Below are 17994 nucleotides of genomic sequence, written 5' to 3' on the forward strand. Positions count from 1 at the left end.
CCTTCCTGTTGTGACTTTATCATTTATTGGTAAAATGTGTTTGATACTGCGTTCTTTGGAGTTGGCTGATAAAAATTTCTCTCGTAATCTCTATGTTTTTAGATAAGGAAGAAACACAAACAGTTTCTTACCATTTGATAAGTTTTGATCAGCTTGTGGTGATCAATTACCCAACGACTTTAGCCATAGGAGAACGTAAATATCTTTAGTTTAGCTTTTAAAATTATTTATTTATAAAGTTCTTTTTGGACAATAAGAATAAGAAAATTCCATTAATGTAAAAACACTTATGGGAAAACTACTTTATGTAAAAATTTTTATCATCAATATGAATCTTCAGTCATCTAATATTTTAAATAATAATTCAATATTTTTTTCAATTATTTTTCAGTTTCCTGTTTTTTTCACAAAAGAAAAAATAGTTACTCACACACAAAACAACGCAATCTTCAAAGCAAATAAATTTAATAAAAAACGTAACATCGAAATTAACAAAATGTTAGTAGCCACAAATGCCCAACAAACTGCCCAAAACAGCCCAAAAACCACTAGAGCTAACACGCCTATTAAGATGGAAAGAAGAGATTCATCCTCCTCCTACTCGTCATTGGAAGATTTGGAGCAAGAAGGTAAACAATTAAATGCTGTAACCTCTACGCCGGTGGTGACAAGTGATGCCACAGTTTCTTGCGCTGTTAGTTCCATAACAAGATCAAGTCAAAGAACGGACATGGAGGGTCAACAGCTTAGCCTGCATCAGCGCATGCAAGAGTCTGATGATGCTAATGACTACGATGAAGACGAATCGGCTGATGAGAAATCTTCACAGCCACGTCAGCAATTGCATTACAAGCGTCGTCTCAGCGGTCGCAGCCTCACGGATAAAACAGCCAGTGTTCTGTTAGAATACAATGCTGATAATCCCAATTCTTTGCGCAAGAAATTCCGCTTCAACCGCATTGTCATGATGAATCGCGATGAGTCGGGTTTCGTTGATACCAGCAACAATAGCCAGTTGATGAATAATACATCATCGTCAGCGTTGGCAGTTGCCGCAACAAATCTATCCAACTCGAATAATGTTGCAAAATCAAACAGTTCTTCGGATACCTCATCGCCACCCCAAAGCAATGGCAATTCTAGTCCGGAATCGGGCATCGGAGAGCGTGAGGATATGAAATATATGTGTCCCATCTGTGATGCAGTCTCACAAACGGCCCATCAATTCACCAATCATATACGCTGTCACAATTACGCCTCAGGTCATACGGAGAACTTTACCTGCCGTATTTGCTCTAAGGTGAGTTGTTTGTTTCATAATTTTTTTTTTAATTTTCTATATAAGTATTTATGTATGTGGTAAAATGAGAAGGACGTAAACGAAACTAAACTGAAATGTTGTGTTTACGATTATGAATATGTGTGGCTATATTTACCAAAAATAATCATGCGCGATAAGACAAACCATTATCAAGGCATTTCCTATCAATAAAGCGATACACAAATATATTTATAACATTTACTTATTTTTTTTTTCAATCTAAAAACTAATCTTTATTTATTTTTTTTTTCTTCTTTTTCTTTTTGGTTTCTTTTGTGTCTGTGCTTCGGTTTGTTTTGGGGCCATTATTAGGTGCTCTCATCTGCCTCATCATTGGATCGTCATGTTCTAGTGCATACGGGAGAACGGCCATTCAATTGTAAATATTGTCATCTCACATTTACCACAAACGGGAATATGCATCGTCATATGCGTACCCATAAGCAGCATCAGCATACTCATCATCGACGCAACTCGAATGGAACAAAGTTCAACTCAAACAATAACAATAATTATAATAGTAACAACACAACATCAACTCCAGCTGTAAGTAAAACAACATTAAGCAATGGACAATTAAGTGAAGGCGTTAAATTATCAACAACAACAGCAGCAGACACAACGACGTCGGCAACACCAACAGCAACACCATTATCACCAGCAGCAGCAGCAGCAGCAGAAACAAACGCTGTCTTCGCTGCTGACAATGATGATAATCAAAAGGCAACAGGTGCTAATGGCAAACAATTAAATGGTAACGCCAACTTAGAAAGTTATGAAAGTGATGGTGGCTGCTCATCAGACTCGTCAACAGGCCATGTTTCCAACAATAATAACAACAACAACAACAATGATAATGACAACCAAAATAATAACAACAATAATGATTTAAAAATTAACAATAATAACTATAAACGTAAACACAGTGAAGATCAGCCGCCTCAAGACATAGTGGATTCTATGGAAAACACTCATGATCTACTAAAACGCCGTTTGAGGCCAGATATCAACACCACCACCACCTCACCTATCAACTCCCATGACAACCATAACGACCTGGTAAGCAGAATAACCCGTGAATCAGTTGTTTGTCCTGTTTGCAACGATACAGATTTTACGGATAATCTGGCCCTTGATCAGCATATGGATAATAAACATCCGGAAATACCAGCCAAATGTAAACACTGTGATGTATTGTTTCGCACACATCATCAGCTCAACATCCATCCCTGCTCCGCGGATATTAAGGGGTCCATTAATTTATCCGTTAAGCATCGTCGTTTGAGTGAAAGCTCAAATCATCATGGGGAAGAAGATCGTGAGGAATCGGATGATCATGTAAGACAACGACATGAACTATTTCAACACTTTAAGAATGCCATGGCCCATAGCAATTCACATTCCTCGCATTTTAATCAAGATCTCACTGAGGATGACATCAAATCGGAACCATCGGCTCATGACTCCAAAGATTTGGCTGATATTCAATCGATTTTGAATATGACAGCATCGTCCAGCAATTCGAATTTACTGAGGAACTTTGAACAATCGGTAAATACACCTTCATCACAATACAGCTATGACAGAGATGAAGAGGAAGCTCAAGATGCTTTCACCTCGGAATTCCGTAAAATGAAGTTGCGTGGTGAATTTCCTTGCAAGTTGTGTCCCGCAGTTTATCCCAATTTACGAGCTCTGAAAGGCCATAATCGTGTGCATTTGAGTGAGGCTGGCCCCGCGGGTCCGTTCCGTTGCAACATGTGTCCCTATTCGATATGTGACAAGGCTGCCTTGATTCGCCATATGCGTACACATAATGGTGATCGTCCCTATGAGTGTGCTGTGTGCAATTATGCCTTCACCACCAAAGCCAATTGTGAAAGACATTTGCGCAATCGCCATGCTAAAACCACTCGCGAGGAAGTTAAACGTGCCATTATTTACCACCCTTCAGAAGATTCATCCTGCGAAGATACTACCAAAAAATTGCATATGTTTTCATCCGAGTTGGAAGATGATTGTGATTTAATGTCGTATCATCAACATCAGCCCAAAGATCGTTCAACTCCCGTGTCTCATCTCAAGGAAAGATTGACTTCGGGCGATAGTCCTTCTTCGAAACCTGTTAAGATTCAGGTTAAAAACCTAGAAGAATTGCTAGATAAATCAACTGCTTCGTCCGGCTATCACGATAGCTACGATAAACGCAACATTGATATATCTCAAGCCCCAATTGATATGAGTATGGATGTTTTGGATTTGAGTAAAAAACCCAGTGCACCCCAACATCCAGTCCAAGAAGAAAAGGTTGAGTCATCATTACCTATGTTATCATTACCCAAACCAGATGTCAATCTTAGTAATGAAATACTTAACAGCAAGATATTACCTACAGAGGCTGCCCCAAAATTGGATGCATCAGCTTTGGATAAACAGCACCAGCAATTGCTTTTAGCTCAGCAACAATTACTGAGTGATCCAAATCAATTAATGCAGCAATTATATCGAAATCTACTGTTTCCCCAATTTCCTCCATTCTTTATGCCCAACACATTCATGAACAACAATTTCACCGATTTTCAAAAACTTGCACCCATTCTGACACGTATGATGGGCGGAGTTGCAGCAGCAAATTTGCCAACCAACGATATGGAAAAGCCATCAACTCCAACACCTCTGAATCCCATTAACCCCTCAACCATGTCGCAAATGAGTCCATTAATGACGGAAAAGTCTAACTCAGCAACATTGGCCTCAATGTCATCACCCAAGAGTCTACTTTCGCCAAATCCAAATCATTTATCTATGCCTAGACATATGATGGCATCTCCAGCATCTTCACATCCTCCAAATCTGCCGCCTACAATGCTCTCAAATGGTCCCATCAAAATGGTGCTCAAAAATGGTGTATTCATGCCCAAACAAAAACAGAGACGTTATCGTACCGAACGTCCCTTTGCCTGTGAACACTGTTCAGCTCGTTTTACTTTGCGCTCCAATATGGAACGTCATGTCAAACAACAACATCCCCAGTACTATGCCCAGCGTCAACGTAGTGGACATCATGTTATGCGTGGTCGAGGAGCAAGCAGTGCTGCTAATATGAACAACATCACTCATTTGCAAGCTGCCGTGGCCCAGGCTCATTATGGCTCTACACCACCCTCCATGAGTTCCCATTCTCCAATTTCGGATCAAGTTAAATGTGCCATATTGGCACAACAACTTAAGGCTCGCAAAGACACCGATTTGCTACAACAAGCCTTGGCTCATGGTTCCAACAGTGTTGCCAATTCAAGTATGTTTTCTCAACAAGGACCTAATCTCAGCAATGGACAACCACCCTTTTTTGGTTTCAATCCCCATCATAGCCATCATCTAAGTCAAAACGGTACACCCAATGGTTCCATGGAAGACGATGAACCTAAGTTAATAATTGATGAAGACGATGAAGAGGAGGAAGAAGATGAAGACGACATTGAAGAAATTCCCGATGATCAGGAAGAAGATGAAGAACAGGATTTGGTGCTGACTGAATGCGAAGATAAATTGGAATCACGTCATTTGCCCACTACTGTTGAAGAAGTTAAGCTCAAGTCCGACCCTCCCCAAGAATCGGCTAAAAAAGTGGCTGAATCAATATTGGAACAAGCCATTAAAGCCAGACAAAATATCAGCTCATTTGCTAAAACATCAGAACCTCCTGCGGTGACCTCTAACAATAATACTATGAAATCGATGATTGCTCAAGCTCCAGCAGTGGGAAAATTTTTAAAAGAAGTGGCAAGTTCTTCATTTAAAGATGAATCTCAAGACTTAGTTTCAGTCTCCGAATTAGTAGATAATGCCACTAACAATGCGGTGTCATTCAACAACTATTTCCGTCCATCTGATGTGGCCAACCATATGGAGCCAAGCGATGAAGATGGTTTAGTGGCATCCTCAGCCAGTGAAAGTAATAATTCGGGAGCCGAAGATACCATCAGTACTGAAAAACCAAAAAAGAAGTCAGCATATAGTTTGGCACCCAATCGAGTCCATTGCCCCTACTGTCAACGTATGTTCCCTTGGTCCAGTTCCTTGAGAAGACACATTCTCACCCATACGGGACAAAAACCCTTCAAGTGCTCTCACTGTCCTCTCTTGTTTACTACCAAAAGTAATTGTGATCGTCATCTTTTGCGAAAACATGGAGATGTGGAGTCTGCTGTATCTGTGTATGTACCAACTGAGGACGTTTCCGAACCTATTCCTCTGCCCAAGTCTGTGGAAGAGATCGAGAGAATGCAAAGAGAACGTGATGAAGAGGAACGCAAACGTAAAGCCGAAGAACAACGAGAACGTTTAGAGAAAGAACAAATGGAAAAGCAAAAATTCGAACAGGAACAGCAACAAAAACAAGCATTCCTTAAACACTTGGCTGTAGCACAATTTCAACAGCAATTCAACCAAAAACCCGAAGCTAATCCTGTATCTTCATCAGAACTGCCCTATAAATGCCACTTGTGCGAAAGTTCCTTTTCTGAACGCTTACAGTGCCTAGAACATATCAAATCTTTGCATGCCCAGGAATTTGCTCTACTGCTGTCGAAGGGAGCCATCGAAAATGAAACTGACTCAGCTCAAATGACTTCAAACGAAGAGGATGAACGTCAACGATCTACCGAAGATGCCGGCAAAGGTGGCAAATATCCCGACTACAGTAATCGTAAAGTTATCTGTGCCTTTTGCATGAGACGTTTCTGGTCAACTGAAGATCTCCGTAGACATATGCGTACCCACTCCGGCGAAAGACCATTCCAGTGCGAAATCTGCTTTAGAAAGTTCACCCTAAAACACAGCATGCTTAGACACATGAAAAAACACAATGGCCTCCACATGAACGGCAGTCAATCGAACAATGACAATTTGGCCAATGGTAATTCCGGCTCTGATTACTCTGACGATGAACAAAGTCCAAGCACAATGCCTTCACCAGCCATGCCAATGCCCAGTACCAGCATTAATGCTCTATTGATGGGCTCAAAATTCCAAGAACTTTTGAATAAGGCAAACGAATGGAGAAACGGTAGTTTGAATGCATTGCGCGATGGTAAAGAAAACAATTCAGAGGAGACAAACACACTACAGTCATCAGATTTAATTGGCAATTTGCTGGGAATTAGTGATCAGGGTATATTGAACAAATTAATGTCATCGCCTGATGAAGCGGCCAAATTTTTAGGTGTCGACAAGTAAATTAAAGATAAGTTCTTTATATTGTTTGTTCTCAGTCAGTCAGCATGGTTCTAATTACTGCATGTATGAAGCCAATCATAAAATGGTCCCCGCTATTATAAAATGGAATTAATAGTTGGAGTATATTATTTCTGAAAAATAAATGGGTTCATGTTATGAAGCTGCCAAATTGTTGGGACTTGATTGAATGAGATTTCATTACTTTATTTTATCGTCTCGAATCTGCTCAGATATTACTTTAGTAATTGTCTCTTCCTCTCTCTCTCTCTCTCATTCTCCTACTCTTATTAATACGCTCTCTCGCTCTAGTCAATTGCTTATGTTCTCTTCATATAATGGAAACAAAAGTTCTATTGAACAGTTCTTAAAATTAATTAATTCATCAAACACAAAAAAGACATGATATAACAAAAACCAAAGCTAAAAACAATTATTTAGACTTAATATGGAATAAGTTAGTTTTAATTACATACATTTATCTCTAGTATTCATAGATCTAAATAATATTAAACATTTTAGATATAATTTGTTAGTTTAAACAAAAAGAAACAAAACAAAGAATTCAATTTTAAAATCGTTGTGAACAAATATTAATATTGAAGAAACAATGAAAATCGGTGCAACCGCTTTAATAGTTTATAAAAATATTATTTTATTTTTTTGTAAAAGCAAAAACAAAAAGACTTTTTCTCTCAAAAAATATAAAACGTAATCAAAATATAAAATAATATAGTTACATTTAAAATGCTTACAATTTTCAAATACAAAGACTTACAAATTAAGTACTTAATTAATTAACTAACAAAAATGCCTTAAAATGGTATTACAAATATACAAAAACAAAATTTAAATCCCCTTAAAAATAATTTTAAATTTACTTACTTATTTACATACATATGTAGCTCATAATTTAGTTTAAATAATTATAATTCTGTAGATTTAATTAAATATTTAGTGATTAGCTATTGAAACCTGTACATTGTGAGGCCTTTCTGAAACCGCTATGTGGCTTATTATATTTATAAACAAACAAAATAGTAATAAATAAACTATTAATATACAAAACTACAAATAACTAATTTTAATTATTCAAAAATTTTGAAAAAAAAAACAAATTTTGTAAATTTTCTTGTTTCAAAATTCTTAAAACTTTATGACTTTTTTTTAAATATTCTTAAAATTTTTTTCTTTTGTTTCTTAAATTTTAATTATAAAAAACAAAATAATTATACAGCAATAACCAAAGCATTTTTTTGTGTGTATGTAGTTTTAATAAAATAAACAAAATATTTATGAAAAAACCAAAATAAATTTGTCAAAAACATAAACATTTACAACACTATATTTAAATTAATTAATTGTATTTTAAAATTAAACAAACTAAATAAATAATTTAAATAAAATATGAATGAATTCATTATTCAATAAAAAATAAATTCAAACATTTGTTTTAAATTCAACTAAAGTTGGGATGGGTGGTGGAACTGTTTCAATGTATATTTCTCTCAAGTTTCATAAAAGTCGATGGACTTAAAGTATATTTCTCTCAAGTTTAATAAAAGTCAATCCAAAAATGTATATATCGCCTTTTGGCCTTTATTTGACTTTTAACCTTCATGATTTATAAGTTAACGTTGACCGATTTTAGTAAAACTTTTGTTCATATATTTAAAATTATCTGAAATACAATAGTCTGAACCGGTTTATTTAAAATACATAACAATATATAAATTGGCTGAATCGCCAACATATTTATAGCAAACAAAATTAATCCGCAAAATTTAAATCGCAGTTACCATACCTGCGAGAATAAAAAAAGAGGGAAATAAATCTGTAACTTCTAAACCCTTACGCCGATTTGAATGAAATTCTCAGCGAGTTGTTAAGTTTTCCCTAATTTATTTGACACGTAAAAACATAAGGTAGACATGTTATATATCAATGGATAGAGGATTTTGTCTACTTTTCAAAAATGTATATAACTTTTGACAATTAAAAAATTCATGGAATACTTTTTTGAAAAATATGACAAAAAATGCTTTTTATGGAATTTTGCATAGATACAAATTTTTCAAATTGAAATAAAATTTTATTTATGAATATTTTTTAATGAAATGTAGATTTTTCTATTTAAAATGGAAAAATAGAAACAAATTTTGAAATTTGTTATCAAATATCCCGCAATTCCCAAAGAAATCTTGAAAAATCCCAAAAATGGGATTTTTTCGTTTTTTGGCTATAATATCCATAATAGGGGCGGGGTTATCGGAACCCTTTACAAGATAATTAAGAACATATTGGGCCATCTAAAATAGGTTACTATATTTTGATATCGAGTATGCAATTTGAGAATTTTTGTCCTAAAGTTGAATTTTACATAAAAAATTCGTCCGTCGGTATCAAAAATTATAAATGTTTTTTTCATTTAAAATATTTGGCTAGCTTTTCAAAAAGTACAAATTCTTTATACATCCTCTTAGAAAATTTTTAGATAACTTAAAAAGAATAAAAGTACTTTTTTCCCAAAAAAATTGCGAAAAATTTTTTAATTTTTTTATATTAAAATGCATGTAACTTTTGACTCAGTCATGATTTTTAAACACTTCTTTCTTTATTTGATATATAGATCTATTTTTAATCCTATAAAAGAAAAATGGATAAAATCGGAGAATATTTGGAACCGCGATCACCAAAAAACTGGTGTAGGCTGGGTAAAAATGTTGAAAATTAAATTTTCAAATGCGAATATCTCCTAAGCTATAAGAGGTTTTATGTAGTGCTCGAGGAGGAGATTCCGTATGTGTAATTTTCGTTGGAAATGCCTTTCATTTGATATCAATATTGGATATATACATGACCTAATAATCGAGATATAAGTATGTGAAAAATGGGTAAAATATCGAGTTAGTTGTAGATTTGAGATCATACTAATGGTACGCTGTATATATAAGCCAAAACAGGTTTCGTTTTAGGATGAAACTTATATGTATGTGTTGAATTTTATTTGAATAGCTATATTTTTATGACTAATTATGGGCCGATAGGCTTCGTCCTTGAGTCGAAAAAAACATGGACAACCGGAAAGACGGACAGCATGGACAGCTGTTAAATCGACGCAGAGAGTGATTCTGATACTTTATGGTGGGTGCTAATATTTTTAAGCGTAACATCAGCAGAAACGCAATATTCCCTTCCGACTATGGTGGAGTAGGGTACAACAACTTGTTAACTAAAACAATAAATAATTCCATACCAAATGCGATGCTTGTTCAAATATAAATTAAAATTTAGGGGCTGGTTTCACTAAAAAAAATATCATTCTAAACATTTTACTTTGTCTTATAAATTATGTCTCGTTCGTTGTCGTTTGTGTATTTTAAAAAAAAAAATATATATATTATTTTAACGTGCATTTCTAGTTGGGTATTTTTGCAAAATCTATTCCACTCTACTATAGGCGTACAAATGTCACGTACGATGATATGGAATTGTCCACATGGCATACATATGAAATCTTTACATCAACAACAAATTAAAAGAACTGGAACAAAGCTCAAATAACGATAAATTTTCATTTGATTTTGTTCATATTCCAATGTCGCGTTCTGGTAAAAAAAATGTTTAGGTTTTAACTAAAAAAAAGTACCACACTAAACATTTTACTTTGCTTTACAAATTATGTTTCGTTCGCTATCGTTAGTGTATCTTTTTCAAAAAAAAATTATATTATTTTTACATGTTGGGTTATTAAAATTACTAAATTTTGTATGCCGCTTAGTAATGAATTTAAATACAACCTTTTTTTACAAAATAATTCAACTAAATAGAAATACATGGAACTAATCATTATTACAAACGTGACGGGAGCTTGCTAAAGGTTGTAAAAAAACGAATGCAACACCTAACTAAAGAAAATCTCATTATTTTACTTTAGTTTAAAAAAAATAGCTTCCAATTCGCAGATTTGTGAATTTTTCTAAATGTATTCCAAAACAATTTCTATTTTTTGTCGTGTTTTTGATCCCAAATTCATTGGAAAGAAAACGAAAAACCTACATTTTGCACTAAACATACTCGTAGTGCTACTAAAATGGATATAAGAAAAGATTTTAAGATTTCTTTATTTTGTTTGTATCAAGGGCGTATGAATGTCGCATTGTGGACCGTGGAAATGCCAATATATTTTTGTACTTTTGGTTTTGGATTTTAATTTTCTCAATAAAGTACTTAGTTTGTTTGTGTTAAATGCCTTACTGTACAACGTAGAACAGAGCAAAATATAGAACATTGTAATATAACAGTCGTATTTTTCATTCGTGTTGCAAAAATAGATAATATAGAATAAAAAAAACTATGTTTATAATAGGCAATTGTGACTTACCTTTTCATAATGGGATGTAAATTTTATATGCTGCATATTTTCCATACAATTTGTTTAATAATTTTATCACTAATTTTTCATACTATTTCAATATTATATTTTTTACACTGATTTTTTATATAAAGGCCATATTTATATGTATAAACATATTCTTTTATTACTTTTAATGATTTTTTTATTTAAATATATTTTTACATTTTAATTTTTTTTAGCTAACACTTATTTCACAAATTTTTGCACTTTTTTATATTTTAATAGGATTTTTTTATTTAAATATATATTAACATTTTCATTTCATATTTTTTTCATTTTTATTTTTTTTTATTAAAGGACTAATTTTTTTTATTATGTAATAATATTTAATTTTATTATTTATGCATTATATTATTTTAACTATTTTTTTTAGTTTAATATGTATAATTGTTTAATATTATGAATAAGAAAATTATTAAAAGGAGTACTTTTGTGTGGTTGATGTTTGTAAACTAATTGGTTTTTGGTAGACCTCAACAATCTTCAAACACGAAGTGTCCTACTTTGGGGCCCCCTATTATTTCATACGGTCCAAACACAAATCTTACACTCGACTATATCTTTGCTATAGCTATGGGAATTTTATTCATCCCTTTAAATATTACTGACTTATTTCCACTTTTTAAAAACAAACAAAAAAATAAGCAAAAAATAAAAAAAATCAACATAATAGGTACCTATATCTTGAACTGAAAAAGAAATATAAAATTTCTAAATTTCATTTGGATAAGAACTGAATTTTTGGTGATTTTTTTAAAATTTTATAGACCCAACTTTGGAAGGCCGCCCACTAGTCCTCATTACAACAACGAATCCATGTAAATACAGATCAAACCAAAAACACCTCAGCTCTGACTGTTTCAAATTTCATTAAGATATCTCCAATCGTTCACGAGCTACCGAATTATTTCCAAAATAAAAAATTTCTAAACATGAATAATAATAGCATGTTAAACACTACATACATATATCAACACTTAACGCAACAATGACGTCATACAGAGTACAAACAATAAAACAACAACAAACATTATTCCTATTGCACTCGTTATGCAACAAAAAATTATGCAGACAACAGTAACTATCAAATAAAGAAGAATAAACAGAAAAGTTGCAAACAACAACAACACTAAGTAGTTCACAACCATCATACACATCTTCGTTTTATTAAAAATCACTTGTCGCGACTCGCGACAAACACGAAATACATGCATACCCACATACGTACAAACAAACATACGAATGCACTTAACATCACCCGGACCGACACTAACAAAATACTAACTTTGTTTGGAGCGCTAGGGCTCCGCTACCAACAAGTGATGTTGCAGTTTTTCATATTTTCCTTTAATTAAACACTCACTTTTTAAACAATATTGATTAAATATCACTTTTTTCATAAATTTATTAACTATTTAACACTATTTAATAACTTTTATTAATAATTTAATGAGATGAAACGAATTGTACGTATGAATGGGGCGAACATAAGGAAATAACTAAAGTGTGGTGAATAAAAAGGGGAGTGAGTAAAAGGAGTTAAATTAAATTTATTAATGTGTGGTTTGCTGATGTTAGGGGAAACGGAAAATGTGTAAAATAAAAGGCGGAGTAAATATTGTGCATATGAGAATACATTAGTGAAGGAGAAAATAATTTGTTTTTGCAGCATCCGTATGTTTGAATTTGATATTTTTTTATAAATAGCGGTGGTTTAGAAACGTTTTTTTTTTAATTAATTCGGTATCTCGGGAATATTGGAGATATTGTTACGAAATTTCACATGGTTGGGGCTGAGGTATTTTCCAGTTGATTTACATTTATTCAGCTTCCTAGCACTAATGGGGCAAGTGTGGGCCCCTCAAAGTTGGTTAACTCTGGACTTAATTTTTTTTTTTTTAAAAAATCGCAAAAAATCCATTTGTGATACGAATGAGCTGAAATTTAAAGTATAAATCAGGGAAAGGCAAAACATGGGCGCCGCGTTTTTCATTTACTCTTCTCTTACGTACGTGTGCACACGCATTGTAGAGAAATAAACAACTTTTAATCAGTCTAGCTTGAGAACTCAAACAAGCAGGTTGTGTATCGTTTTTTTATCGCACAATTTAAGAATCAGTGTTGCCAGTGAAAAAAAAAATGTCCCAACTTTTGAAGATGTATGATGAACAATATGAGATTTTACATTTTTAATTGGGGAAAAGAGACGAAAGTTTACTGGCAACACCGCTTCGTGGTGAGAGCGGAGAGAGTGTATAACTAATACAATCGTAAAATGCAATAGTATAGGTTGCCTTTCCCTGGTATAAATACATACATTTGCATGCAATGTATGAAAAAACGTACAAATTTTTCAAAAGGGACAAAGTTTGTGGAACTGAGGAGTAAATGAAGGCTTTTTATAATAATAAGTATTATATGGTATTGGTGAAAACCTTAGGACTTGAAGATTTATATAATTTATAAAATTAAATAATTTTATAAATTTACCTTAAAAACTAAAAAAAATTATAATATGGTGATTTTCCATGAAGAAAACAAAATTTGGAACTAATTTTGACTCAAATGTCCTTAAATCAACAATACTATAATTTTGGACATTTTTACACCCTTCACCTTCGTGAGGGGTATATATAAGTTTGTTATTCCGTTTGTAATTTCTACATTTTTCATTTCCGACCCTATAAAGTATATATATTCTGGATCCTTATATATAGCGGAGTCGATTAAGCCATGTCCGTCTGTCTGTCTGTCCGTCTGTCTGTTGAAATCAATTTTCTGAAGACCCCAGATATCTTCGGGATCAAAATCTTCAATAATTCTCATCATCAAAATCGATTTTTGACCTATTTTTGACATATATCTGGATTACTAAGACATTAATATAGACAATATGGATATCTAATGATAGATATTTCAAAGACATTTGCAACGACGTATATAAGACCATAGTAAGATGGAATTACAATGGGACAAAATCGGAAAAAAAAATTTTAACCCGAATTTTTTTTTCACAAAAAAAATTCAAAAACAAAAAAATTTTTTTTTCCAAAAAATGAAAAAAACAAGGAAAAAAATTAAATTTTGTTTACCTAAAAATATTTAAAATTTTGAAGTACATACATATAATTTGGTGAAGGGTATATAAGATTCGGCACAGCCGAATATAGCACTCTTACTTGTTTATTTTCAAATACCCAAATACCTAAAACGGGAAAAATGTGTTCCAAAAACTGACTTTTTTTAGAAAAGTGCCTACTGTGACGTTATTTACAGTGGGATAGTAAAAAATTTTGTAAGTATTTATGAAACATATAGGGTTATACAAATATGGAGCATTTTTAAGGATCGGTGCTTTGCCTTTTTAGAATTTTTTACTCAAACCAAATTTTTTTTTTTTTAATTAGCCGTTAGTTCTGTAGTGTCATGTGTCGGCTTAATTGAGCCAACTTTTACTTTACACGCTTTTGCATTAAGTTCTATTTCCGGATCATATAAAATTTGTATATAGTCCCAAAGAAAATTTGTTCCTACAAAAGAAAAAATATATGGTCTTTTTTGGGAAAAACTAAGAAAAAACTGCCCTTGTTATATGTTACAACTTTGGATGCGTGTAACTTTTTATAGGGACGAAGCAACTCTGAGCCAGTTTATATTATTTTATCCAATATAGCTGATATTTTAAAAATAAATTTCGACCCTCCGTAGGCCCGCCATATCTAAAAGACCATAAAAAGATCGAGCAAAAAAAAAAATAATAAATGGATTTTAGCGATATTTTAACACCAGAGGTTACCAACTTTTACGCACTCCTGAAAAATTTGAAAATTTCACTTAAGTTGTTTTGTCAAAAATCCACAGATGTATTATATAAATATGTAAGTATATTCGGGTGGCCCCGTTTGTATGGAGGAAAAATAAAGTGTCGATGTTCCCAACTAAACTGAAAGTATAGTTTGTTTGAGGAGTAAATTTCTCAAAATGTTTGTCTCTTGAATTGAAAAATATAACCTAAGCATATTTTTTTGTAGATATTTTCAACTTCTATCTAAATATAAAATTTCTTGACATTTGGATAAGAACTGTATTTTGGGTAATTTTTTTAAAATTTTTTAGGCCCGAGGGAAGCAACTTTGGAGGGCCACCCAATAGTCCCCATTATAACAACGAACACATGTAAATACAAATCAACTCAAAAACACCTCAGCTCTGACTGTTTAAAATTTCATTAAGATATCCCTAATCGTTCACGAGCAACAGAATTATTTCCAAAATAAAAAGATTCTTAACCAGGAATAATATGCATTAAAGACTATACCAACACATAACGCAACAATAATGACGTCATACAAAGTACAAACAATAAAACAACAACAAACATTATTTACAGTGCACTCGATATGCCAAAAAAAATGATGCAGACAGCACTATCTAACTAACTATCAAATATAAAAGAATAAACAAAAATGTTACAAACAACAACAACACTAAATCATACTTATTCACAACCATCAATCACATCTTCGTTTTATTAAAACTCACTTGCGACTCGCGAAAAACACGAAATACATTTGTATGTACTCACCTACGTACAAACATACATATGAATGCATTTAACATCACCCGACCCAGCAGTTAAGCAAGTAGTCAATGTATCCCTTAAAGACAGTAATTGTCACAAATGTCTTATCACTTGGCTGACTCCATTTTATATATTTTGGTCATTTGACACGTGTGTGCACTTTGTAGTGCAGAGAGAAGACAATTGGTTACTTTATGCATCCCAAGTAATCTAGCGTGAAGACAATTGTCACTTAAGTGTCTCTAAGTAATCTAGAGTGTAGTCACTTTAAACGTTTTGTGAGTAATTCGTACAAAGTGGTTTTTTACAAATTGTGTTAATATAATTCTCATACAGTTTATTTTTATTTTTGCTTAAGTATATTGATATCGCATGTAACATAGCATGAAGTCAATAGTCACTTTAGTGTCTCTTAGTAACCTATGGTGAAGTCACTTCAAACTTTTTTTGTACTGCAGTTTATTTTACCCACCAGAAGCGTTGACTACCTTCGATCAGCTATCCGATAGTCACATTGTAATGAAAAGGGTGAATTGACCCCCTGCTTAGGACATGCACGTGTTAAAATAACTAGTCAAGTAGCTGATCAAGTAACCAGTTACAAAGCTAGCAAGGTAACTGACGCTATGTAACCAGTATGTGAATCCAATGCGTTGCCTACTTTGGACCAGCTATTAGACAGTCCCATTGTAATCAAAAAGAGACAATTGACCCCCTGCCTAGGACATGCCCGTGTTAAAATGACTAGTCACGTGGCTATTGAAGTAACTAGCTCCCACCCTAAATGATGGGTAAAATCACTAGTTCGGTACTGTCTCCTAGAACTGCTGGGGACCGACACTAACAAAATACATACATACATATTAACATTGTTTGAAGCGCTAGGGCTCCGCTGCCAACAAATGATGTTGCAGTTTTTGCCAAATTTTTTAATTTCTTGAAATCTTGGAAAATTTCATATTTTCCTTTAATTAAACACTCACTTTTTAAACAATATTGATTAAATATCAGTTTTTTTCATAAATTTATTAATTATTTAACACTATTTAATAACATTTGTTAATATTTTAATGAGATGAAACGAATTGTACGTATGAATGGGGCGAACATAAGGAAATAACTAAAGTGTGGTGAATAAAAAGGGGAGTGAGTAAAAGGAGTAAAATTAATTTATTAGCTATTTTAAGGGAAACGGAATACGTATGTGTAAAATAAAAGGCGGAGTAAATATTGTACATATGAGAATACATTAGTGAAGGAGAAAATATTTTCTTTTTGCAGCATCCGTATGTTTGATTTTGATAACATTTTTTTTTATAAATAGCAGTGCACAGTAGTTTAGAAAAATTGTTTTTGGAAATAATTCGGTATCTCGGGAACTATTGGAGATATTGTTACGAAATTTCACACTGTTGGTACTGAGGTGTTTGCGAGTTGATTTACATTTATTCAGCTTCCTAGCACTAATGGAAGTCAGCGTGGACCCCTCAAAGTTGGTCTCCTTTGGTCTTATTTTTTTAAAAAAAAAATCGCAAAAAATCCATTTATGATATGAATGAGCTGAAATTTAAAGTATAAATACATTTGCATGCAATGTATGAAAAAACGTACAAATTTGTTAAAGGGGGCAAGGTTTCTGAGGAGTAAAGGAATGCTTTTTATATAAGTATGTATTTGGTATTGGTGAAAACCTTAGTACTTGAAGATTTATATAATTTATAAAATTAAATCATTTTATAAATTTTTGGGGAGTATAATAATGTGATTTTCAATGAAGAAAAATATAAAATTTTAATATAATTAATTAACAAAGTTTGGAACTAATATAGACTCAAATGTCCTTAAATCAATGGCATTAAAATTTTTGACTTTTTTATTTTCAAATACCTAAAACGGGGAAAATGTGTTCCAAAACGTTATACAAATAAGTATTTAAGAAACATATATATACGGTTATACAAATATGGAGCTTTTTCGAGGATCTATTCTTTGCCTTTTTATAACAGTTTTTTTTTAAGAAATTGTCCAAGTTTGAATATGTCTAGAGGGTGATGCGTCCGCTTAAGTGAGCCAAATTTAATTTACACGCTTTCGCATTAAGTACTCTTTGTATATAGTCCCTAGTGTTTATAAAAAACCGACTTTTTAAAAAACCGGTTTGTCGGTTAACCGAAAATTGGGCTTTTTTAGAAAACCGGTTTTTCGGTTAACCGACATCGAAAAAACCGGTTAAACTGGTTAACCGTCATATATATGTAGAAAACATAAAATGTCCAATAAAGTGTATACAGCTTTAAAATTTTTAGTTTTTATTAGTCAGGAATGGTTAATATTAAATAACTATAAATATACAAAGGTGCTAAGTCCATTTTATTTTGTAAAAATTTCACAATTATTATCTCAGTCAAATGGAATTGAGTATAAATATGTTACTAAATA

At 32.8% G+C, this 17994-nt stretch overlaps 1 protein-coding gene across 1 annotated transcript; it reads left to right on the forward strand.

Annotated features, from left to right (window-relative positions):
- The first annotated feature begins 376 nt into the window (after positions 1-376).
- On the forward strand, positions 377-7266 carry peb (pebbled). The gene is made up of 2 exons (XM_065507536.1): positions 377-1300; positions 1634-7266. The coding sequence occupies exons 1-2, from the start codon at positions 497-499 to the stop codon at positions 6557-6559; spliced, it is 5730 nt and encodes a 1909-aa protein (XP_065363608.1). The 5' UTR covers positions 377-496; the 3' UTR covers positions 6560-7266.
- Positions 7267-17994: the final 10728 nt, after the last annotated feature.

The sequence above is a fragment of the Calliphora vicina genome, chromosome 4 (genome assembly GCF_958450345.1).
Source record: "Calliphora vicina chromosome 4, idCalVici1.1, whole genome shotgun sequence".
NCBI lineage: Eukaryota > Metazoa > Arthropoda > Insecta > Diptera > Calliphoridae > Calliphora > Calliphora vicina.

Coding starts and splice junctions, on each gene's coding strand:
- peb (XM_065507536.1), top strand. CDS start 497: ATGTTAGTAGCCACAAATGCCCAACAAACTGCCCAAAACAGCCCAAAA. Junction 1,301..1,633: donor CCTGCCGTATTTGCTCTAAG/GTGAGTTGTTTG, acceptor GGCCATTATTAG/GTGCTCTCATCTGCCTCATC.